The sequence below is a fragment of the Cervus canadensis genome, chromosome 12 (genome assembly GCF_019320065.1).
Source record: "Cervus canadensis isolate Bull #8, Minnesota chromosome 12, ASM1932006v1, whole genome shotgun sequence".
Taxonomy (NCBI): Eukaryota; Metazoa; Chordata; class Mammalia; order Artiodactyla; family Cervidae; genus Cervus; species Cervus canadensis.
Genome location: NC_057397.1, coordinates 33505446 through 33531517, shown reverse-complemented (window position 1 = coordinate 33531517; position 26072 = coordinate 33505446). Strand labels below are relative to the sequence as shown.

General features: G+C 37.7%; 1 protein-coding gene across 8 annotated transcripts in view; it reads left to right on the top strand.

The window, feature by feature from the left end:
* Nucleotides 1–16161: 16161 nt before the first annotated feature.
* Nucleotides 16162–26072, top strand: part of EYA1 (EYA transcriptional coactivator and phosphatase 1) — a 179954-nt gene continuing 170043 nt past the window's right edge. For 7 of the 8 annotated variants that reach the window (XM_043484062.1, XM_043484053.1, XM_043484056.1 and 4 more), the window contains exons 1-2: nt 21646–21890; nt 23450–23568. In XM_043484062.1, the coding sequence (XP_043339997.1) occupies nt 23454–23568 (115 nt within the window). In that variant the 5' untranslated portion in view covers nt 21646–21890; nt 23450–23453. Of the gene's footprint in view, nt 16709–21645; nt 21891–23449; nt 23569–26072 lie in introns of those variants that run through there. The other variant, XM_043484052.1, reaches the window with a different exon arrangement.

Below are 26072 nucleotides of genomic sequence, written 5' to 3'. Positions count from 1 at the left end.
GAATTCCAGTGTCTGAAGTTGATGCCAGCTGCAGTGTGGATGGAAGAGAATGCTGGAGGCAGTGGGACCCGCTGGGAGGCTGCCTAATCCGGGCAGTCGAAACAGGATGGGAGTCAAGGAGACTGAGGACAGGATACGGAGAGGTGGCATCGGCTGGACTTGGCACTGGATTTGGATATGGAGAAGGAAGAGTCCAAGAAAACCTTAACATGTCCAGCTTGGGTTACTGGTTGTGTCCCCAAGTAGAAGAGAGAAATAGAGAAGCAGGTTTGGGGCTAAGAATGTAAATTTCCTTTGGTACAGATTGTAATCCAAATGTTTATGGGAAAGCTAGCTGGTGACAGTATGGGGCAGGAGGTAAGATTATGAGGGAAGTATGGTCAGGGAAATGCCGAGCCGAACTGTGATGGGTGGTGTGTGTGTGCTAAATTGCTTCAGTCATGTCTGACTCTTTGTGACCCTATGGACTGTAGCCCACCAGGCTCCTCTGTCCATGGGATTCTCCAGGTAAGAAGACTGGAGTGGGTTGCCATGCCCTCCTCCAGGAGATCTTCCTGACCCAGTGATTGAACCCTGGTCTACCTGCATTGGTGGGTGGGTTCTTTACCAGTAGCACCACCTGGGAAGCCCTGATAAGATGGTAGGGACTGGCAATTTCAGGTACAGGGAACAACAGAAAGACAGGAACCCGTGAGTCAGGTTTGGGAACTACTCGTTCTCAGAATGACCACAAAGGAACAAGGATAAGCAGCAGGATAGGACTTCAGCTTGAGGAAGGAGGCGTCCTTCCAGATTGCCCAGGGCCCCTGTGATAAACTGATGAATTTGAACTTCACCTTCAAATCTATGAAGGATAATTTCGATCAGAGAGGGGATGAGATTTATATTTTATAAAGAGAGTGTGGCAATGCAGGTACCGTGTTGTGGGTAGAATGGTGTTTGGTGCTTGGAAGGTATTTGGCGCTTAAAAGATGTCGTCTATTAGGGCTGCACCATGACAGTTTATGCAGGACTCAGACGTGAAGTGAAAATTAATTGTATTTTCCACCGCTGATGGTAGTCTCCTTCCACGCACACAGCAGCAAAACGAAAACTAATGGCAATTCTGATAACAACAACCAAAGTCCTTAAACACCTCTATTTGTATTTCAAAGTAATAATCCCTTAGGTAAACAGGTGGTCCTTTCAGGATGTAATCCCTAATATTTCTGGATGCCCTGGAACTCCTTTGCTCACCCTTCTTCCTGGGTGATCTAAGTGCCCTGGGGGACTCATTCATGTACCATCCTGACCTTGGGGATGGCCTGGGGATAGGTGTAGCTGTTCCATCTGTGGTATACAAACTGTGCCGGGTGTTGTCTATGGCTCACGTGGATGTGTCCTCATCTTCTTGGGTTGCTGTGAACCCAGCCTGGTAGCTGGCACATACATGTTCGGCTGGTCCTGTCTGGTCCAGTCCAGTACCACGCTTGTCCTTATTCTTCAAGGCCTTGGTCTCTACAGTGCTCTCCAGGCTCAAGCGACCCACTTGTGCCTTCCTCGTTTTCACAAAAGGCCCTCACCTAGTTTATCAAGTTTCTCAACACCTTTGCGTCCCCACTGAAGACCCAGGAGTTCTTAGCTGCCTTCTCTCTTCCATACTGGGATGAGTTTTCATGCTTGAAGAAGACTTTTGTATATAGAAAGGAATTCACACATTCACTTCTGTTTTCATAAGTAGTTGTTTAGGCCAAAGCTTAAAAAGTCAATTTACAGAACTTCTTTCACTTATAAATCTGGTTATTTTTCCCAAATAAAAAAAATTACTTTCACTTATTTGTTTAATCAATTGAATTTTCTTTAAACATTAACTCCATTCAGTTAATCAAATTCCTTTAGTCATTTTAAATTATGATTATAAGTCTGTGATTTCAAGATGTAGTAAAGGTTTTAAATATCTCTAAAAAATTGATGAAGCATATGTAGAACAACCCAATGATTATAAAATACATTACTTTGTTGGTCCTCAAACTTTAAATGTTAACAGTGAAAGTCTCTGATTTCTTCATTCACATCTTCACATTTTACATTATTGTAAAATATAACCCATATATATTTCCTTACTAAATATATTTCTGTATATTCGTGGAGTTATATGATCTTACCAAAGTCCAAGAGAAAGAATACCAGGTAAGGTTACTAGTCCTTGATTATTGACCATTCAATTTTATATATATATATACACACTTTTTTACATATATATTTTTCAGATTCTTTTCCATTATAAATTATTACAAGATATTAAATACAGTTCCCTGTACTATACAACCCCCTCCAGTATTCTTGCCTGGAAAATTCCATGGACAGAGGAGCCTTGGCAGGTTACAGTCTATAGGGCCGTAAAGAGTTGGACATGACCGAGCAACTGAGCACTATACAGTAGATCCTTATTGTTTGTCTATTTTATATGTAATTTGTGTGTCTGTTAATCTCAAACTCCTGATTTATCCCTTCCTTCCATCTTCCCCTTTGGTAACCACATTTGTTTTCTATGTCTGTTTTTTTTTTATTTTTTATTTTTTTTATTAGTTGGAGGCTAATTACTTCACAACATTTCAGTGGGTTTTGTCATACATTGATATGAATCAGCCATAGATTTACACGTATTCCCCATCCCGATCCCCCCTCCCACCTCCCTCTCCACCCGATTCTTCTGGGTCTTCCCAGTGCACCAGGCCCGAGCACTTGTCTCATGCATCCCACCTGGGCTGGTGATCTGTTTCACCATAGATAATATACATGCTGTTCTTTCAAAACATCCCACCCTCACCTTCTCCCACAGAGTTCAAAAGTCTGTTCTGTATTTCTGTGTCTCTTTTTCTGTTTTGCATATAGGGTTATCGTTACCATCTTTCTAAATTCCATATATATGTGTTAGTATGCTGTTTTTGTTTTCTAATAGGTGCATTTGTGTCATTTTTTTAGATTTCACATGTAAGTGACATCATATAATTGTCTTTCTCTGTCTAACCTATTTCACTTAGTGTGAGAATCTCTAGGTCCATCTATGTTAGTGCAAATGGAATTATTTCATTCTTTTTTATGACTAAGACCATTTAATGATTTTGGTTAAGGGAATGACCTCCTTCCATGTTCTAAAGGGATTCAAATCTCATGTCCAGAACCTTGGTGAGATGGTTGGTAGACCAAGATTCCTCTTCTACCACATGGCTGGCTTGGGATTTTTAAATGATGACTAGATTCAAAGAGTAACCCTTCTTAGAGGATAAGCTCCAAGGTGCAAGCTGAATTCAAGACTCTGCTTGCATCATCCTCACTAGTGCCCCATTTGCCAAGCCCAGAATTATTATTATTTTTTTTGGAGATATGTGTTGAATTAGGGGGTACTTCCCAGCTGGGAAGTGGTGTTAGTGGTAAAGAACCTGTCTGCCAAAGCAGGAGATGCAGGAGATTCGGGTTCGATCCCTGGGTTGTGAAGATCCCCTGGAGGAGGGTGTGGCAACCCACTCCAGTATTCTTGCCTGGAGAATCCCATGGACAGAAGACCCTGGCGGGCTGCAGTCCATAAGTTTGCAAAGAGTTGGTCATGACTGAAGTGACTTAGCATGCACGTTGAATAGGGTTATAAAATTAATAGGCTACCATGATGACAGAAGCCAGCAGTGGATCAGAGGTAGACTAAGTAGAAAAGAGGGATAAAGACACTAATATCAGGCTGGTGAGTATGGGGAAACATAAACAAACACACAGACGCAGGAGTGAGCCTAGGGTATGGGTGACAGAAAAGAGGCTGGTGAGGAGTCGGGGAGGGGGAGATTTGTAGGCTGGTTCAACTAGATAGTCATGAAAAAACTTTCAGTTAACTTTCAACTATTTAGATTCTAATTATTCATGCTGTTTGTGTTTAGATCATGTTATTGTGTGAGCAAGAAAGCAGAAAGAAGAAATGAATGGAGATGAAAGTCAAATCAGTGGTGTTTACTGTTTGTGCGGAGAGACTGGAGTCATCCTTAATTTCTTTTTTTGCCTCAAACCCACATCCATTCTACAAATTCTGTTGGCTCTAGTTCCAAAATATGCCCTAAATTTGACTACATATCATCTCCTGATAAAACCCTGGTCTAGATTATCACCATTTCTCACCTGGACTATAGCAACAGCACCCTCATATGCCTCCCTGCCTCTGTCTCCTCTCTCTTGTTGTCCAGCCTACACGCAGTAGCCAGTGTGGCCTTTCTTACATATAAATCAGATCATGCCACTTTTCTGCTCAAAAACAAAATAGATGCAAGCCAACCAAAAAAAAAAAAAAACTCCGCTGGTGGCTTCCTATCATACCTAGAATAAAATCCCAACTCTTTACCTACCTTATGATGCCCTGTGTTCCATAGCAGCCCTCTTCCTGTTCTTTCCTTCATGTTCTCTACCCTCCAGTTCTTTTTCCCTTTTTGTATGCCAAGCTGTTTGCTTTGAACTTGCTGTTTCTCCTGTGTGGACCATATGTCTCTCCCCTACCCACCCACCTCAAGACTGTACATGTCTATCACATTTTCATCATTTGTGTCTTAACTCAAGTGACTCCTCCTCAAGGAGGCTTTCCTTGACTGGCTAACATAGCACCCACCACTTCCCCCATGTCCTTCTTTACTAAATTTTACCTGAATTTTTTTTCTGCTTGTCAATAACCAATATGCACTCATGCACACATGCATGCATGCACACACGCATACACAGAAGCAGGAAAATATCTATGTTTCTGCAGCATTTTTTATTTTAATCAAAATTATATGTGTGTGCATGTTCAGTTGCTAAGTCATGTCCAACTCTTCTCAATCCCATGGACTGTAGCCCACCAGGCTCCTCTGTCCATAGGATTTCCCAGGCAAGAATACTGGAGTGGGTGGCCATTGCCTTCTCCAGCAGATCTTACCAACCCACGAGGCTCAAACTCACGTCTCCTAGCTATCGTCCTAGAAATTCTCCTTATCATCAATACCAGGGACCAGAGACTTCTTGCTCCTATTTCACTTACTTATTTAATAGAGAACTCTGCTCCCAAATTTCAGTGCAACATACCCTCTATTAGCTTCCTGAGAAAGAATATTTGGAAAATAAATTTTTGAGACTTGATGTATCAGCAAATATTCTTAACTTGGTGTAAATGTTTTCAATTTTCCTATTGATATAAAATTTGTTAGGATATAAAAGTCTAGGTTGAGTTATTTTTCCTTAAGGGATTTGAAATATTTCTATATTACCTTCTAGAAATACATGTTCCAATTAAGAAATTTGAATTCATGATCCATGCTTTGCATTTGACCTATTTTTTTCTCTCTAGAAGATTTTAGGGGATACCCTTTTTCCTAGTGTTTTGAAAGTTTTCAGTAATTTCTGTTGGTGTGTGTTTTCTTCCAGTTGTTTGGTTTTGTATACATTGAACTCTAAAAACTGATGTCCCTGGGAATATTTTAGAATTATTTATTTACATTTTATCCTTGGATGTTGGACCACTAGGTCTTCTTACAGCTCTTCATTTTATTATGTTTTCTGTTCTCTCTTATTTTCTGTCTTGTACTGTATTCTCTGGGAAAGTTTCTCAATTTTATTTTCAAACTTCATTGAATTACACACTTCTGTTATTCTACTTTTTATTTCTAAAGGCTCTTTTTGTAGTTGGATGTTCCTTTTTTAAAAAAAATCGTTATTACTATTTTCATATTTTGTTTTATGGTAGCAGTATCTTATTTCTCAGGGGAGTATCAGTTTAGTGAGAGTTTGGTTTGGTTTTGCTTGCTTTTGCCTCATCACTCTCGTGCTTTCCTGTTCATTTGGTTTCTACCTTTCTTGGTAGAGGCCTTCATCAGACAGATAATCCACGGTGATGAGTGTAAGTTGGGTTGCTCTTTAGTGGGCTTCCCTGATCGCTCAGCTATCAGCTTCCCTGATAGTGGAGAAGGGGTAGGCTACCCACACCAGTATTCTAGGGCTTCCCCTGTGGCTCAGCTGGTAAAGAATCTGCCTGCAATGTGGGGGACCTGGGTTCGATCCCTGGGTTGGGAAGATCCCCTGGAGAAGGAAAAGGGGCACATTCCAGTATTCTGGTCTGGAGGTCACAAAGAGTCGGACACGACTGAGCGACCTGCATTTTCACTGAGTGTTTCACACTGCCAGCACTAGATTCGGCTTTCTCAGATCTGTTAAGTCAGTTAGCAGTCAGCAGTGTTCTGCCTGTTTTTTCGCTAATGACATATGTACTGTCTTCTTACTACCTGCTCTCTTTGTTCTTTGGGATTTATGCTTTTAAAAAAAATCTATTTACTGTTGCTCTAGTGGGGCTCACAGAGAAAGGGAAGAAATAAATGCTTTAGTCACCTTTTAATTTATTTAGTCTCTTTTAGGCATCCATGATAAGTGGGAATGCTGTCTGTCTTGTTTACTGCTTCATTTCCCAGTGCCCACAGTCCCTGGCAGATACTAAATGCATGAAAAATATTTGCTGAATGGCTGACTGGCTTGCTAACTAGCTTCATTAATTAGACTTCTAAATAACCTAAAAGCTGAAAATCTTTTAAATGACAGCATTATGGATACATCTACAATGAGATATCTCTGAAAAGCAGAAGATACAGGCTTACTTTAAAGATGTGTATCTTTAAACTTTTTAAAAATTATTTTTTTTTGTCTTTCTTGGTTAAGAAATTTTTTGAAAAAAAAAAAAAGTTTTCCTTCATTTTTTGGCCATGCCTCGAGGTATTTGGGATCTTAGTTCCCCCCACCAGGGACCGAACTCGTGCCCCCTGCAGTGGAAGCACAGAGTTGTAACCACTGGACTGCAGGGAGGTCTGGTTAAGAAATTAAAAGGGAAATATAAACTGATGTTAGAGTAACAGCATTTCAGGAGGAATATGATGGATGTAACTTAAATACAGTGTATGAAAACTTTTTAAAAAGTGAACCTGAATTTTTTATGCCATTTTCCTGTCCCACATAAACACATACACCAGGTGAATACAGTGATTTCAGGTCTATTCTAATTTCCTAGTTTCTTTACAGTTTGGTTATTCCACAATATTAGGATGGCAAATTTCTAGCACATTTTCCATGGCTGAATTTTGTTCCACAAAATATTTTAAGTATGTTTTGAACAGGAGAATGAAATTAACTCCCTTAAGATGATAATCCCCACCCAGTCTAACTTTAGAGTTGCCAGTGGAGGCAACTATAACACATGTAAGGAAAATAAAGGGGCTCCCCTGGTGACTGAGTGGCAAAGAATCTGGTTGCTAATGCAGGAGATGTGAGTCCAGTCCTTGGATTAGGAAGATCCCCTGGAGAAGGAGATGACAGCCCACTCCAATACTGTTGCCTGGGAAATCCATGCATGGGTAGAGAAGCCTGGTGGGCTACAGCCCATGGGCTCGCAAAGAGTTGGACATGACTTAGAGACTAAAGAACAACAACAACAAGGAAAATAAAGGAAAACAGAAGCTAGGGAAATTATTTTTCTTTCACAAAGCCCCGGCCATAATCTCTCAAGTATGCCTGTATTAATTAATTTGAGTAACAGTTACTGAGTACAGATTATGTGTACCAAGCTGTGCTAAAACTGGAAACAATCATGACCCTTCTAGGTACTCATTCTATACTTGTTTAAACTGATTTGAAATTCCGTTTTTAAAAGTAATTTAATTAATTTATTTTGAAAATTTATTTATTTTTTGGCTGTGCTGTGTGTGGGGGGGGGTGGGGGGGGCGCTCAGTTGTGTCTGACTCTTTGAGACCTTGTGGACTGTAGCTGCCAGCTTCCTCTGTCCATGAAATTTTCCAGGCAAGAATACTGGAGTGGCTTGCCATTTCCTTCTTCAGGGGATCTTCTCAACTCAGGGATCAAACCCACATCTCCTGTGTTTCCTGCATTGGCAGGCAGATTTTTACCACTGAGTCACCTGGAAAGTTTTTAGTTCCTTGACCAGGAATCAAACCCATGTCCTCTGCATTGGAAGCAAGAAGTCTTAACCACTGGATGACAAGGGAAGTCCCTAAAATTTAGTCTTCTATTGCTATTTTACTATCCATGAGAGCTTTTCCATAGCTATAAACACTTTTATCCCCATGCCATTTTGGAAAGGTGTGAAACCTTTTTGCATCATTTTTATTGTTTAGCCTATTTACAGATTATAAGTTGAGAGTATGCATAATACAACCACAAAGGGCACAGAAAAAAACCTGTGCTACAGCTAGAATTAAAACTTGAATCTGTTGTGCATTTGTTTCAGTCTAGTAGGTGGTACCATCTTAATTGTAGATAGATTTTAATAATTCTACACATTTAAGGAAAAAGCATTTAAACCTTGAGCAGTAATAGACATACAATCCAAAACGACAGAAAGATAGGGGAAGGAAATCAAGGTTATCATATGTTCCTTCCCAAAGGTCTTCAAGTGAAATATCTCATTTAAAACATCTATTTTCAAATCTAGATCATTCATTGGTTAGTAATAGGTATGATTTTGGGAAGCTGTAAATAGAAAGCTTAGAGATGTAGATTCCTTCTTTTAAATAGTCTTCAGCAATTAATCATCAGTCAGTTCAGTCATGTCAGACTCTTTGCAACCCCCATGGATTACAGCACACCAGGCCTCCCTGTCCCTAACCAACTCCCAGAGCTTACTCAAACTCATGTTCATTGAGTCAATGACGCCATCCAACCATCTCATCCTCTGTCATCCCCTTCTCCTCCCGTCTTCAGTCTTTCCCAGCATCAGGGTCTTTTCCAGTGAGTCAATTCTTCACATCAGGTGGCCAAAGAATTGGAGTTTCAACTTCAGCATCAGTCCTTCCAATGAACATTCAGGACTGATTTCCTTTAGGATTGACTGGTTGGATCTCCTTGCAGTCCAAGGGACTCTCAAGAGTCTTCTCCAGTGCCACAGTTCAAAAACATCAATTCTTCGGTGCTCAGCTTTCTTTATGGTTCAACTCTCACATCCATATGTGACTACTAGAAAAACCACAGCTTTGACTAGACGGACCTTTGTTGGCCAAGTAATGTCTCTGCTTTTTAATATGCTATCTAGGTTGGCCATAGCTTTTCTTCCAAGGAGCGTCTTTTAATTTCACGGCTGCAGTCACCATCTGCAGTGATTTTGGAGCCCCCCAAAGTAAAGTCCCTCACTGTTTCCATTATTTCCCCATCTATTTGCCATGAAGTGATGGGACCAGATGTCATGATCTTAGTTTTCGGAATGTAATCCAAGTCTGTGCCCTGACCAGTAATGCTGAAGAAGCTGAGGTTGAAGGGTTCTATGAAGACCTACAAGGCCTTCTAGAACTAACACCCAAAAAAGATATCCTTTTCATTATAGTGGACTGGAATACAAAAGTAGAAAGTCAAGAGATACCTGGAATAACAGGCAAATTTGGCATTGGAGTACAATTAATCATGAATTAATGTATTTGTGGAGAGATAAGTCATTCTTTTTTTATTTTTAAATTGATCAAATGCCATGCCTCCCAAAAGAGATGAGCATACAATTAACTGTTCTATAAATTTAAAACATATGAAATTTGCACACGTAAAAATGCTATCCTTTTTTCTTCTTTAGAATGTCAAAGTCATGGACCCTCATTCTTTTCAAAAGACCTAGGATGGAGCTGACTTTCTAATTATTGTCTCGAGTAACTTCTTTCTTGTTTTCCACTTTTTGTCCAAGTTCTCCTGCGCCTCCTCCATAGCCGTCTCAAGCCACGTGGCGTTGGTGGGGATGAGCAGTCCTCTCAGGCAAGGACAGGAAGAAAACTGAACAGTTCTCCCAGGAGGCCAGAGCTAATGGGGGTTTTGCGGATCTTTCAGCAGGGGCTGTCGATGCTAACCACGCGGTAGAGAGCTCCTCTACTGGCTCTCTGACCTCTTGGTTAACTATTTGTTTTTCCTCGTATTGATTAAAAAAACAAGACACCAGCCTGTAACTCCCTATCAACTGGGGCATTGTTTTTTAAGAATCATACACATTTAAAATATATGATTTCAAGAAAAAAACCCTGACTCTGGATTTGGTTTTACTTTGTAATTCAGGTAAACCAAATCATTGGTGATATGAAAACAGAAGCCCTGAGAGGAGCGGCCGAGGTTTCCAGACTTCCGTTTTTTAAACGAATATGAACTACACATGTAAAGAATCACTCTAATAGTCCCAATATTAGGCTGTCTGAAATAAGAATTCTTATTAATTATGAGCATCTAAAGACTAAAATACTTGAAGCTTTATTTACCTTTTGGCCAAAGCAAGGTACTCTCACTATTCAAACAAACCGAAGCCATTGTTTTCCTTAGCATGTAAGGCAGAGACTAGTTTTTCCTTAATCTATAGCATTCTCAAGTAAGATTCAAAGAGCCAGGGCAACTTGATCGCCTGCAAGTATGAATCTTTACAGTAGAGCGAAACCTCCAGATTGTATACCTATTGACATGGCTTAATAAAAACATGTAGAAGAATGCTGCTTCTGGTTGTGTTTCCAATAGCAATGTGATTGCAGCACCCTGTGGATTGAGTTACCGATCCTTTGAATTCTGACCTTCTGTCTAAAACAGCTTTAGAGGTTATTCTTTTTTTTTTTCTTTTCCGATTTGGGAGACTAGAGGGGGGAACAGTTAATGCTGTTTGCAGGAAAAAAATTTTTTTCTATAGGTTATTAGATTTGGGGTTTTTTATTTGTCCCTTTCTGGCAAATCCTTTGTAACAATAAGAAAGCCTCTTGATTCTGAGTGCTTAAACCACACCTCAAAATACCTAAGGAGAATTGGAGTGCATTTTGAATGTAATTATTTCCCTGATGAATAAATCAAATGTTTATGATCGTTATTAAGATCAAAGCACTGTAACATTGGATAAATGAAATTAAGGAATACAAAAAGGAAGACATTGATAGAACTGCCCATACTAAGATCAGACCCTTAGCTGCTATTTTTATTATAAAGAAAAAGGTGGGAATATTTATAATCCTGCTTTAGGAAGATAGTTCACATTTTTTGGTAAATAATGAGAAAAAAATATCTCTCCTGATTGGCAATTTCACGTTTAAGGATTCATCACATTTTTGCCCCTATTGACTAACGTATGTGTGTGTGTGCGTGCTAATTCAGTCCTGTCCGTCTCTGCAACCCTAAGGACTGTAGCCCACCAGGCTCCTCTGTCCATGGGATTCTCCAGACAAGAATACTGGAGTGGGTTGCCATGCCCTTCTCTAGGGATCTTCCTGACCCAGGGATCGAACCTGCGTCTTTTACAGCTCCTGCATTGGCAGGTGGGTTCTTTATCCCTAGCCCCCCCCCCCCCCCGGGAAGCCCATTTACTGTATACACTTTATTTTTGAACCAGCACACTAACTTGCAGTATGTGTTTGTAAATAATCAGATATTGTATAGTGATGATGTCTGTTCTATACTGAATATACCATTTCCAATATATCACACACCTTTCTAGATTTATTAACTTTATTAGATGTCACCTTGCTCCAGAATGATGGTACAGCTAGGACACAATGATGTTCTAGTGCTCAATCTGCTGTTTAGTGGTAACTTTGATGGTGCTAGAGAAAGGAGGCAGATTCTAGAACAAATAGTGGGAGACCAGGCTGGGGAAGGGGGGGCAGAGAACATATTTAAAAAAACAAAACAAAACAGGATTCATACAGATCAGCTGTTATGTTATGTGTTAAAATGAATGAAGAATGTATATAAAATGCCTGGCTTGCTGCCTGGCATGTAGTAAGCACTCAATAAGCGCTAATTCCCTTCATTCTTCTGTGAGACAGTCAGCATTTCCAAAGAATTTAAAAACTGTGAACTCAGCTGTCATGAAACCTGGAAAACACAGAGAAAATTTCCAGATCCTCTTAAAGGTATTGGGAGGTGCTGACAAGATTGGTTTTGCCCATGGCTTAGAGGAAAAAAAGTGGAAGAGACAACCTGGGTTTTCCAGGTTGCTTCATGTCAACAGAAATCCATTTTATAATGTGAGAAAGCAAAAGAGTTATTGCTCAGATTAAGCATGTGCTTCCAAGACCAATTATTTACGTATTTTTGGCAGAAGGAAGAAAAAGTAACTGCCATTTTGCCAAATCAATTGATTTTAAACTAGAAAACCCAGTATGTCTTTTCTTCCTTTTAGATGAAGTACCTCTAGCATCCTGTTCTCTCATCTTAAAAACCTAATGCTGCCCTGTTATCATTATCAGTTTCAAGAAGTACTGCTCAAACTTTCTAATTAAGAATAATAATTTTTTAAAAAAACATCCTCTAGGCAGTCATTACCACATAAGATAGCAAGTTTCTCACCCTACATAAATAAATGGTTATTATTCTTATGTAATAACCAATGTACTTATTAGGGGGCCAGGAAATAGGTTATATTTCCATATTGTGTTGGTATAAAGACTCTAATTTTTATTACAATAATTTTCCATGGTGCAGTGATTAGTTAGTAATTGCCTCCTTAAATTCACTGTTAAAAGCTATTCATATTGGAGTTTGAATGGGAAACATTTAGCAAAATACTGGTAGACATTCAGTTTGGCAGATTTAATATCATTCTTAAAATAAATAGAGGATGTTTTACTTGGTTGTGTTTCAGCCGAAGACTACTGGGAGCAGGGCCCTCAGTGCAGGTCTCGTGCCAGCGGGGAAAGAGTCGGTCATGGAAGTGACCACTCCGCATGCCAGCAAGGATGGTCATGTCAGCCATCCAGACAATGTTCCAAAGGTTCTGTTAAAAGCCAGAAATGTGGAGCCATGGCATGGACCATGAGAAAAAGAGTTATCTGGAAGCAGAAGCTCTGGAAGTACCAAATATTTTGGAATATTTGCTGTTCTACTTTGAACAGTTTCAATCACAAAATGTTGACTGTTTCCAGGTATTACTGATTTTAAGAATGTGGAAGAAATGATAACTAGGATAACACTTTTGAAGAAAAAGCATTGATCTTTAAGTGTTTATTATGTAACTTTCTGTACCGTTATTGTTGAATAAGAATCTTCATAAAATAAGAATGATAGAAACAGAGAGGTAAAAGATGCTTGGCATCAAACTTGGAAATCACATGCATGGTTAATTCTAAAATGATTTAAAAGTAAACACAAATAGAAGAAAAAATAATTTGAGCTTATCTTGTGTTGAAAACTGCAGAACTACTCAAGAACTTTATTATCATTACTGGAATGGAAAAAGGGAAGGGAAGATGTTTTTAGCTTTTTTGCTTTCTCACTGTTTGTTATATTTAATTGGATTAATCAACTGTTACATTTATGTAGTTTTAGAAAAGTCCCAACTTAACTTTTCAATTGTTCTAATGGTCCCTTACATTTTTTCTTTTTAAATCAGGCACATTTGCTTATTCTTGTAATCATGCTTTTATTTAATCTTCTCTGTTCATTGAACAGCACTAACAGCTTCTGTCAACATTTCAGACTTCTATGTAACCAAGCAAATATCTATATAACAAGAAAACAGTTTGCTCTGTATCACTATGATAAAGCTTGTTTGGAGATTTATGAAAGGTATCATCCTTATGAGGATATTCAAACATTTTGTTACAACTGGCTTTTCCAAATGTTTTCCTTTTCCAGATGAAATTTATTTTTTAGTGGGGTAAAGTCATATTAGAAATTTTTTTACTCCTATTCATAGTGTTTATGTGTTGACATTTTTCTAGGAAATGTCAGATAGGAGGTTTTCTACTATTATCTATCTGTCTTTACTAATAGTGGGTTTTCAGCAAATTTTCCTAAGTTCTGTTGTAATGGGTATGATTTTGTTTCGGGAACACCTTGGTCCTTAAAGTATATGGTTAAGTCACGAAATTATAGTTGTGAAAATTTAGAAATAGGAAGTTAACAGTATATTACCAACTAGATCTTCTTAGTAATGACTAACATTTTGGCTATTTATCAGAGGATAACTTATTTTGGTGAGAGTTGTATTTATTATATATTTGATATTCAGAAGTAGTAACCAGCCAAAATTTATGGATAAGCATGTAATTGTTTCTAGGCCATCTATCTGATTTTGCTTTAGGAAAAGGAAAGCATTTAAAAGTGGCATACACTTTTGAAAAGTAAAAAAAAAAATAAGTCGTATACATGCATATTTTTTGTAGCCAATGACTGTTCTTTGTTATATAACTATGCAGCATGACCAATATCATATCAATTAGTGCTCACATTACAGTCATCATGCTTTTCACTGTTTTCTTCATAATGACATGCATCATTTTAAAATGATTCATTTGGTTATACAAATAAAAATAATTGAGTTTCAATATAATATAAAAACTAATGTGATATGATAAATTTGATTACTATGTAGGCAGTTATATATAAAAGTCAGATACTTTACATGATATTCCTGATGACTTCATAGTTTGTCTTCTGGATTTGCCAGTATAGTCTTTCATGGATCAGAAAAATAATATTTTATCTTTTTATAGCTAAAATAATTTTTAAACCATGGGAAGCATGGGCACAATAGCTTAATGTAAAGTTTCAAACACAGTTGAATTCTCCAACCAGCACCTCAAATTTTGTATTTTATGGAGCTTAGAAATAAATATGCTGGCAAAAGCAGTTACTGTGCGGGTGTTTGCTATCATAGATTGAATTGACGTATCATTATATTTTATCTCACGGCACTAGAGACCTCCATTACAGGCTGTATTTTATTTTCTGCACATATACTTTAGTATATTGAATAACCAATACTTCTGGTCTAAGAAAGTTCTGTAGGTGGTAACATAATTCTGTTTAGCTGCATGAACAGATCCAATAGCAATCAACTGATTTTTGACCTGGTTTCCCAAATATGGTAGATGGCTAGCCCAGGTTTCCTTGTTGGTACCATACGAAATGAAATCCTAGGTGAGTTTGCAGTTTAAGCTGTCTCTTAGGTTTGACAGAATGTTCTCTTCTGAGGAATTTACATTGGCACCCTTTTTGGGGGGAGATGGGGGGAAAGTCTATATTGAATTTTGGTCATTAGAAGCTTTTTGTTTTGTTTGCATCGGAATCGGTAAGGTAAAATTGTGTCTATTTGTTTTACGAGTTGATGATCTGAAATATATTATAAAATAATTTAAGAAGTTACTGTGATTTTAAAAATGTTTTTTCATACCAAGGCAGGAGCCTTAATGAAGAAGATGCTTATTATTAATAATAAAAAGACTAGACCCACAGAATAGTATTATTGGCAGATACTTTGAAGGAAAATCCAAAGGGTATAAAGATTCCATTTTAGAGTACAAAATTGGTTATGGTGAGTGAGTAGTATAAAAAATAAACACTTATATTTTAATTATGGTACAGGGCTGGCAAATATAATAATTAGCCATGTAAGTGATGCCTTCTTTAAATATCTGAAATCAATATAATGGTTAAGTCATTGATCTAATAACTGAAGTCATTTATTTGCCTAAAACATGATGGTAAGTAAATATTTTAATCTTTAATTTAGTTGTAATCTGAATAGCTCAGCTACCCAGGTGAGCATTATAGACTAGCATGCATAGATTGAATTTAGTTAGAATTCTTCTTAAAAAGAACAGACTGTAAAGAAAAGAATTCTAGATAAAATAATCTTTTCCCCCCAAATCATTTTAAAATATCAACACTGAAATAGTATCTGGTTCATATCCAAAAAAAAAAATTGCTCCCGTAAAACTTGCCATTCTAGAAATCACTGCAGAGCTAACATCCAGGCTTTCATTGTTAAACTGATATTGATGGCTTACACGTTTGCTTTTTCTCTCCCTTTGCTTATTTAAAATGGAAATAGCCATGCTAGTTTTCATTTACCCCCAAACCTGTTGGTTGTTACATTCAGGGAATTTTTTTTTTTTTTTTTAAAGCACCGATTCCCTAAGTTTCAGGGCTTGAAAACAAGTTTTGGGAAACTATGAAAGATAACGTGAAACGACTCCCCAAAGCTCGTAATTGGTAGCTGCTGTAGCAAGAGACGTGTGTTGACAGTGTCTCCTGATTCTCACACAGCTGTTTATTCAGATAGCATGGGGCGCGTTCATTTACATAATAAATTTTTTGGGAGCAGCAAAGTTGAGTCAGAGAGAGCAGGGCTCCTCTCAATTGTTGCATTTAAACCAATAAGGTTAGGACAAGAGAATAGCTGTGGTTTGCGTTGCAAAAACAAAAAAAGCCCCGAGGCTCCACGGGCAGACCTACAAGGCTGCGCAAACAAACCGAGAGATGAGATGGTGCTGTTTCTTTGTCTGGGCTTCTCAGATGCTATCAGCTGCTGCCGTTTAGAGAACGAAAGAGCGCGGGGCTCAAGGCGCTGGCTAAACAGACCGGTGGGAGCTGATGGCTCCGAGTTTGGGGCGAGGTAGAAACTCTCCAGTGCCACTTCCGACTCGGAGCCTTCCTGTTGCCGTCCGGTGTGGCGGTTTTCTCGCTGGGGCCAGCGTGTGCGCTCAGTCGCTCGGCAGCCCGAGTCTGCAGCAGCGCCCAGGCGGCGGTCCCCGCGGCCCGGCTTCCCCCGGCGGACGCGCTCCGCTTCCAACAGCGCCGGGCTCCGCCGGGAGCCCCTAAGACCCTCCCGCGTCCTCCTCCAGGAGCAAAAACTATGTCTGGAATGGAGGTTTGCTAAACCAGAAAATTCGAAGGAGCCCAGGAAACTGGTGGACGCGGCAGATGTAAAGCGCTGTAAGTACAAGCTGACTGTTTGAAAAATTGTACTGCGTGACACCAGCTGTCCTGTGGGCAAAGCCCAAGATAACAAGAGCGCTTTGAGTTATTGTTTTGATTTGTTTTAAAAGAAAAACATTAGGGCGTGGGGAAGATTATGACACTTTGTGCCCAGTGCTTTATGGGCCAGTGGGCTCCATCATAAAAGTACAAGTTCTTAACCCCCAAATTAGCTGAGCGATTAGAATCATTAAGAGGTAATTAGAAATTAATTGTTAACAATGACTTGTTGCCGTATATCTAAAAAAAAGTTTCTTGCAGGGCTATACTCTTGTAAAGGGATCACTTCATATCTCTCTTCTGCACAAACCTCAACTATTACTATGTGATATTGATGAAAGCGGTATCTGTCTATATCCATTTTAACACAGAGATAGCTTTTCCTACACATTTTGGTTGGATTGGAGAAAAGGAAGAAGGAATTAACATTTTCAAAGGACAACAGATAACAAAAGTAAATTGAAATCCCTTTTTAAGGAAGGAAATTCTTTTGTTTCAATACACAAATTTCCCAAACATATTAAATGGGCTCATCTTCAAAAGGTGAAATAATAAACATTTGCCAAATTAAGATATTTCTCGCTTATTGACACTTAATAGGACTTGAATGGACCTGGAAATTAAAAACAAGGTTCTTCAACTTTTGAATTACCACTTAAAATATTTGTCATTCAAAATGAGTGTATGAATTGCTAATGACTCATGGGCTTATATTTCTTGGGAGGAGTTTTTGAAACATTTAAGCACAGCTTTTGCAGGAATCCCATAAATTCAGAGCTGTCACTGAATGTAGGCAAGCGTTTTTATGTTTCATTTCTTAAAATGACAAGGGTACAAAAAGTCTCTAGTTAAGGATACAGTGTAGTTTTATAGTCTGGGGATTGTTTTTTTAATGTGTCTTTTCAGAGTAGGTTTTACTTTAGGTGTGTGCGAGTTTTTTTGCTCACGGTTTGGGATTTGAAGATATGCACACAAGAAAAGTCATGCTTTTCTGCATTATCAAATATTTGATATTTGACTTTCTCGCAGCTTGAGTTCTCCTAAGGCCCAAAGTGTTCAGTAAGTGAGCAAACAGCCATGGATTTTCAATCCTGAAAATTCTTCGCGGTGACAGAGCAGCCTAATTGAGCCAGTCTTCAGTTTTAGAACAACTGTTCAGTTTTAGAATGGTAAAGGGAAGTCAACTGCTCTGGGTGTTTGATAGACATAATAAATGATTTTCTCAAAGTTTCCTCTTATATTTGGAAATTTATTTTGTAAAGAATATCTTTCAAAAAAAACTCACTTGCAGCGAGAATAAACCCCTTCTTCCATTTAATCAGTCATCAAAGTATTATTGCTACATTCAACATCTTAAATGCTAATTTTAAACACAATCCTTGAAGACTATAGGTAGAATCAGTCTTTTAAATATGTACTTGTTTTTGTTTTCCTAGGAACTCTATTTTGGCCTTTTCTTTAAACGAAATACTTTAAAAAGTGATACAGTATATATCACTAGAAATCAGGACTTTTAAAGCATTCATTTTATGGAGTCTTTGATAAAGAATGAGATAAGCATTAACATTGAAAAGACATCTATCTGCCTTTTCTGAAAGTTCATTTCAATTTTAGGTTTAGACTTTTATTACATCATTGACACCATGGTAGGAAATATTGATTGAGGAACATTGTAGTAAGAATATATTCTGATTTAAAAGCAGGTTTCTGCCTAAGGCACCTTTTTTCCCCCTCTATAAAATACATTCTGATTAGAAAATTGCCATTGTCTTTCAAATTTGGGAGTACTCACGTTGATCTGTGGTTGGGCAAAACTAGCTTGCCTGCCAACTCTATTTATTTAGATAGGTTCAGTACTTTCACTTTGAAAATTTCTTTTGAGTTAAAAAAAAAGTTTAAAATTATAGTCATTTTATAAAAATTGCTTCTAGCAAGCAAAAGAACCAATGGAAAACCCATAATTTAGACAAGTACCTACATTTTATTTGCTCTCTGCTGTTGAGATTTAGAATCCCTTTCCATTTACAGTTTACTTTTCACAGAACATTATTAACTTTTTGGCTTCATACATGATCTTCTGTCAGATGCTTTTGATTTGTAATTTAGCAAAGTATAATAAACAGTGCAAAAGTCATGAATTTTGCTCTGCATCCTGAGCTCTGTGGTAGGGAAAAATGTGATAAAATGTGTACCTTAAGTCTTGTTTGATGATCTCTCAAAGCAAGTTTGCCTTCTGGAAATAATTTCTGGGGTTGAAGAGCATGGTATTAACAGATTTAATGTGGCTATTCAATGGATTGGCGAAGTACTATGTGAGGTTTAACAAAATGAGAGAGACAAATTGAACATCAACAAAAGTTACATCTGTGAAGAATTAGAAATTTAATTAGAAAAAAGGCAAACTTAAAAGACCTCATTAACTAATCAGAAGTCAAAGTTACTAGTTGAGGATTCTTGAATTGAAATTCTAAAAAGTTTTTTTTTTTTTTTCCTCTGTATTTTCACAACTCTGTCAGCATGCTACTTGGGTATTCTCTACAAAGAGTTTTAAAAAGCATTAAAGTAAAATGACTTCATTGTAATATAAGATGACCATTTATAATGTTATGGGAAATATTTTTGCACTCCTAGGAGCATTTGAATTAAAAAATACCAGATTAGGAGGAGACAAGGAACATATTAGGTTTATGGATATAAAGCAGAAAACATGAGCTTACTGGATGCCTAACAGCATTTTTCTAAAAGCCATGAAATAGTTTTTTTTCTTTTGAATGGAAAGGTGCCTAATTAATTATTTTTGCAGCACATTATGTTTTGAGACCTTGAAAACCCAGAACCTTCCAGAGATTTTGGCAAACATAAGAGAAAATCAGCTCCAATCAGAAATAGGTGTTCTTTTTAGATAAGTCATTACAAGACCATGTTTCCTTACTGTGCTGTAATCTTGTACTACACATAAAAAACTAAAAGCATGTGAAGTGTAGCATTTTGTAAACTGTAACTAATTTTGCTCACATCTGTGTCTAATTGTTGTCTGCATTCGCATTCTTGAGAGTAGATTTATTTTTCCTGGACCACGATGTGGATTCAGCTGACCAACCTAAGTGAGGATTAGTTGTTTTAAAGTTATTTTGATTAAAGAGTCATTTTTAAAAACAGTAACACACAACACATGGTTTAAATAATCCTTGAGACACAAAAGAATATCTGAAGTATACTTAATGAAATGAAGATCATGGATGTGGAATCAAAAGTTGTACAAAGTACAGTAAAGTCTAGCCAGCACACAAAAAAAGTATGTTGTGAAAATGCATTTGTTTTCAGTGAGAAAACGTGTTAGAGTAATTCCTATTTTGAAGCCCATTTTTTATTAACATATTTGGCTTTGAAATTTAAATAGAATAGGTTAAACCTCAAATAAAAATATCAAACTTTGAAAGTATACAAGGAAACTAACATTACGTTTCTAAAATTATAATATCTAGCCTGTGTTAAAATAGGAATGTATTTTAACATGTAACAGAAAGGACGTTTTACATACTCTTTCACATAATTAAGCCAAGAGAGTTCTTAAAACTAAGTTAGTTCTCACCTATAATTTATTCCAGGTGTATAAAAATGGAAATTGGGGGGAGGAAATTTATCCTTGAGGTATATCACTGTAGTTTCTAAATGGAAACATTTACTCTTGTGTGAGAAAATTTAACAAAAAATTGCAGAAGGCTGTTAGCATCAAATGACCTACCTTGCAGGCATTCAAATACTTTTCATTAAATACGCAGGCATCTCTTTCAAATTATTTTGCATCCTGCACATATTCTTGAAAAGTAGACCTAGGAATTTCACGTAATATTAGACCAAGATATTTAGACTTTAATGATGCTTTTATTCCTGCCAAAAAGGTAGTACTACTTAATGTCATAAATCATAATTAAAAAATAACAGGACTCAATAGAAGATACTTGGTTGGATAACTTTTGTGCCATTTGAGATGCTTCAGTTTATTCATCTTTGCTCTGTAACCCTAATTGATGTCTGTTCCGGTTGAATGAATATGCGCATCAAAGATCTAGATTTCTGAGTCCTTTTAAATATTATGCAGAATGTTCTTCACCTCCGAGTCAGGCATTTGCCTGAGCTGGTGAGCCAGCAGCCCACCCTCACCTGAGTTTATCACCTTGCTGCCTCTGGAGGAAGAACAGTGACTAGTAAAGCCTGCAGGCTAAGTTAGTCCTCCAGTGAAAGCCCAAATACAGATTCCTCTGGGGACAAAAGAGACCGGAACTCTGGCCAACTGAGATACTGAACTGATTATTCAGCTCTCCATTCTCTCTCCTGATTTAATAGATGGAAAATTAAAACAGAAAGCAAACTGCTCTGGCTGTTTCACCAGGCAGGCATGGATTTCCCTTGAACTTAAAACATTCACTGAATTTTCGGTTTCCTTGGGTGAATGAGTGCAGGGCTCCAGGATGGGTAAGAACTTGCCTTGGGCCATTTCTCCTTGAGTTTGGCATTGCCTGCAAGTTGCCCAGAAGCCCTTTGGAGTAAACTGTTCAATGACAAATAGTAAATATGGGACAACACCATCACCATAAGGAGAAACACTGTCTGGAGTCAAACTCGTGGGCGGGAACTCTGTTTCAGCTGGTGAGAGCAGAAGATGAAAGATCTGAGGATGCTGGAGGGTTAATGCTTGAACTGCTGCTGTGAAACATGCTCATTTTGCTAATAGCTATCTTTTTTCAAGTACCTTTTCCGAGCTGCCTGGGTAAGGCTGCTTTGCATGTTGATTGGGGGAGGGGTAATCCCGTTTGCAGCTGTCATAGGCCAGTGATGAATCACTATCCCGTCATTTGGCTGCTTCCCCCCTCCCCCCTACAAGGGGAGGAGGAGGGTAGACCTGGAGGAGGAAACAACAGTGGAGACCTCAACTTAAAGACAATATGCCTTTCACCGCTGCAGAATCCTCCTTTTTCTCTTTTGGTTAAAAGAGAGCATTGTCGTCCTGAGCCATGTGCTCTGTGTAATTAAGAGCTGACACTGAAGCAGAGTAACAACAGCTTCTAATTTTTTACCCCTGATCACAGGTGCAAACATCTCAAACCAGTTCAGATGTTGCTGTTTCCTCAAGTTGCAGGTAAGGATACTGTTGATATTTGACATTTGGGGAGATTACCTCTCTATGACCCCCCTATCTATTTTTGTCTAGTATTTCTTAATTATTTCTATTAATAGCCTTGGTTGGAAATTACTTAACAATGTGTGTGTGTGTGTGTGTTTGTAAAAGAAAAAAAAAATGTTAAATATGTAGAAAGGGAAGAGGAGCCTGGATTTGAAAATGATTAGGGGCTGTACTTTCTGGGGTTAGGAAAACTGTGTGTATTGAGAATTAGGGGAGAAAAATTGGATTTTAAGCCATTTCTCATTTGAATCCCAAAGACTTGGGGAAGTCAAAACTCACTTTAGAAGTAAAACATGTTCTTCGTTATAAAAACTGACATTTGCAGTCTAAGTGGAACCTCCAAATTGACTAGCTTTTATTGACCCGGTGGGGGTGAGGAACAGACAGTCTTAGCTTCATACATGTAACATTAACCCCCTCTTTTTTTTTTTTTTTTTTTTTAAGAAAAACATAAAGTTTAACATAAAGTGAATAGGCCTTAGACTTCCAAACACTTGGCTGGCAGATAACAGAACGGTATCTAGATGTGTTTTTAGTCACTTTAAAGAAATGGTCTCCTCTCTTCATTAAGAAAAGGTGAAATAGAAATGGATGGTTCTGCAATTGTGAGCATGAATAGGGGCTTCTGTCCCCAGTAGAGTAACTGCTGAACCAAAGAACTTTCCGGGAAGATTTCGCTGTTTTGTGTTGTAAAAATGCCCAGTTTGAGCAGGGCAGTGGCATTGTTCTGATTTCCCCAAGTAGGTGACAGCTGAGGTGTCCTGGGTGCTCCTGTTTCTGGGCGCTCACTGTATGCCGGCCTGATCCCTCCTCACTTGGGCTGGCTGTATGTAATCCACAGAGCAAACAAGTGAGCGGACATCAGAATGTTTTAATGCTGCATTTGTTTCAAGGGAAACAGAGGAACAATTAAGCAGTTTGCCAGAGTAAACACATGCATCAGGGCTATCTCATTCCCTGTCATTGGACTATAGGCTTCAAGTGTTTTATTTGGTTTGGAGACCCATTAAATTACAATTGGGCGGTAAATTATAAGGGAGTTCCTAGTGCTAATTTATTAGATGAAAGAGATTCCATAGAAAAGTGATTTTTTTTTTCAATTTTACACTTTCGTGTTTTAGAAAAATAACACCTTAGGGTTTTTTTTTTCCCCCATCTAAAAAGAAAAGCAGGACGGTCTGTTTTCTTTGATAATAAAAACAGATGGAATCATCTCATTAGATCTTGGCACTTGATGAGCTATTGAAGGAGAGAGAAATGTTTTTAAAAAAACCAAAAAACTCCATACGATGTTTGGCTGGATAGGTAAGGTCAGTGACATCTTTTAATAGTCCACATTTTGAAAGGATGGCTGAAATGAAAATATAAGAGGGAACTATTTGGAGTTGAAGAAAGTAGATACAATGGGACTTTTGTGCGAATGTGTTTCAAAGGAGGTGTCAAGTCGTTAGCGCATTAAATAGTGGGGTTATGAATTTGGTACATCTGTCAAACGGAAGGCTTCTTGTCTTTAGGTCTATGGAAATGCAGGATCTAACCAGCCCGCATAGCCGTCTGAGTGGTAGTAGTGAATCCCCCAAACTCGATAACTCTCATATAAATAGTAATTCCATGACTCCCAATGGCACCGAAGGTGAGTGGCTGCCTTCTCACTGTTTACTTTGCACCTTGCTTCTTCATCACTGTGCCCGGTGTTTCTAGGTGGTTATGATTGCAGTTGTCAAATCCGTGAAACTACTATTCTACCATTCGTAGACTGGTGTTATTTCACAGAGATGCATATGTATATGCACAGTATACATGTGTATGTGTGCATGACATATTTACGCTTTGAGTGTATTTTTCCTTTCTGATTGTTCTTCACAGCACAGGAGCAATTGTAATTATTTTGCTCTATGAGCCATGAACATTTGAAATTATTTCCTTTACTTTCCCTTTTTACTAAATATAACCAAATTTGCTTCAGTGCAGCATTGGCCTGGAGTGTTGCTAAATATCAATAAATAATTTGTGTGCCTAATATTCGTGTGACTTTCACCATTAAAATATAAAGAAGTAAAAGATACTGTTTACAAATATACAACCTCATTTGGAAGATAACATGAAATTCATTTACTTTGTAAAGATTAAGTATATATTTCAAACATAGTACTATTCAATGATTTCTGTATAATACGTATGAATATTTATGTAAATTTTATGTAAGTAGAAATACCTACTTCAATGCATGTATACCTAAGCCTAAACATATAGGTAAAGCTATTTGTGTGTATCATTAGCTGGTGTGCATGTTTATTTAAGTACTATGTATATTTTTAAAGCTTCATAAAAGGGTATGTTTTGTATTGTATTTATTTTTATTTTATTCTATTGAAAAATTTCTTCTTCGAAGATGCTATTTTTGCTTATTTATTCCTTATCAAGCCTTAGGACCTTAGAGCATAAGTTTCATTAGAAGTCTGATAGATTATCAATCTTAGAATTCCATGCATAAACCAAATCCTAACCATCATTTCTCAATCACCATGATGATCTTTAATCATAGTTCTTAAAAACAAACAAAAAACCCCATGTCATAAAATTGTTTGTTTGGTGCAGTATTCCAGTATGTGTGAGGAAAGCCTTTTAAAACCGATAATGATATGAAATTTCTGGTAAGAGATACAATAATAAAATCAGTTGTTTCTGATAGGAGTTAACTGGTAACTTTCATAGCGACAGTGATTGTTTTTACATGTAAGTAGTCTGTATTTTCCTTTTTGAGTAAATACCTTCACGTTATGGAAAATGGTCTCTGTTAAAAGGAGAAACTTTGCTGACCCAGCCAGAAAGAAAAAACCTCTGAAAAAGGTTCATTTGTACGTGAAACTCTTCTCTGTCCATATCAATAGGCAATCAAAAAGAAATCTCAGTTACATATAGGAAAGTCATTCTAGTGTTTTAAGTAGATTTTATAGAGCAAATAAGATAAAAAGCCAGCAGTCCTTCCTTTCTCTCCTGTGGAATTTGGCTTCACGTGTGGGCATGGCAGCTTTGCAGAATGGACTGGACTTGGGGTGTGCACAGACCACTGCAGGGCCCTGGCTGGCCTGCCCTAGACCAGTGTCGGCGGCCAGGGCGACCGCTGAGGGCAGCATCAGGGGACCAGAGTTGGAGACCTTTTCCAGTCATTCTCATCACTGTGAAGTCCAAATAAGACAATCATTTAAAGTAACTTAAAGAACAAAGCTTTAAGTATGTTAAATTGTTTTGCTTAAGGGAATAGACCAATACATATTGGTAGGAATAACTGTGAAATGATGAGAGTTAATTTTCTCATATGTGAAGAAATAGAGGTAAAATGTTTTCATTTTGTCATCATTTCACTGGCAAATCTTCTACAAAAGAAGAATCAGACAATATTAAAACAGGGTATATGTTGGAAACTGCCTCTTGGATGGCTTCGTGTGAATGATGTGTGGTTAGTTTTTTAAGGGCATGTGAAATGATCATATTTCTGAATATTTACATTTAATAGCTTGATATCATGTTCATATTCAGGAATATGTACTTCATCAAAGTTTTACATAGCTATAATAAATCAAAAATGAGAAAATATTTTAGATAGCTGTGTAACCTGCCAAACCATCAGCCTGAGAGATACTTAGAAATTATTTCTTATCCTGAAAGAAACTCTTAATTTATCTTAGGCCTAAAAAAATCTATTTCTAAGTCCTATTTCAGACAAGTACCCAGTTACTCATCTGACTCTGTTTTAGGGCATTCTTTTCTTGTTGCTGTTTTTATCATACCTGTTTATTTACTTCTTTTGTTTTCAGGTATTCTTCACTGGGGTACTTTGCCAGGGTTATGGTAGTTAGAAAGTGAGGTGAGAGGTATCAGTATAAATTATCCAGAGAATACATGAAGTTTTAGTCCATTGACTGGGGTATTCAGTTTTAGTGCACAGTTTGAAAATGTGGACCCAAACTTTCCCCATCATCTGTGTGACAGGCCTGTTCGGATACAAACAGCATCAGAAAGTTCTGGGTTATTATTAAGTTTGTGAATCACTTTATCATGCCACTTACATATTCCATAAGGCATGTGTGTCTTTCCCTTCAGTCACCACTAGAGGAGTTAAGCTTAAAATCAGTG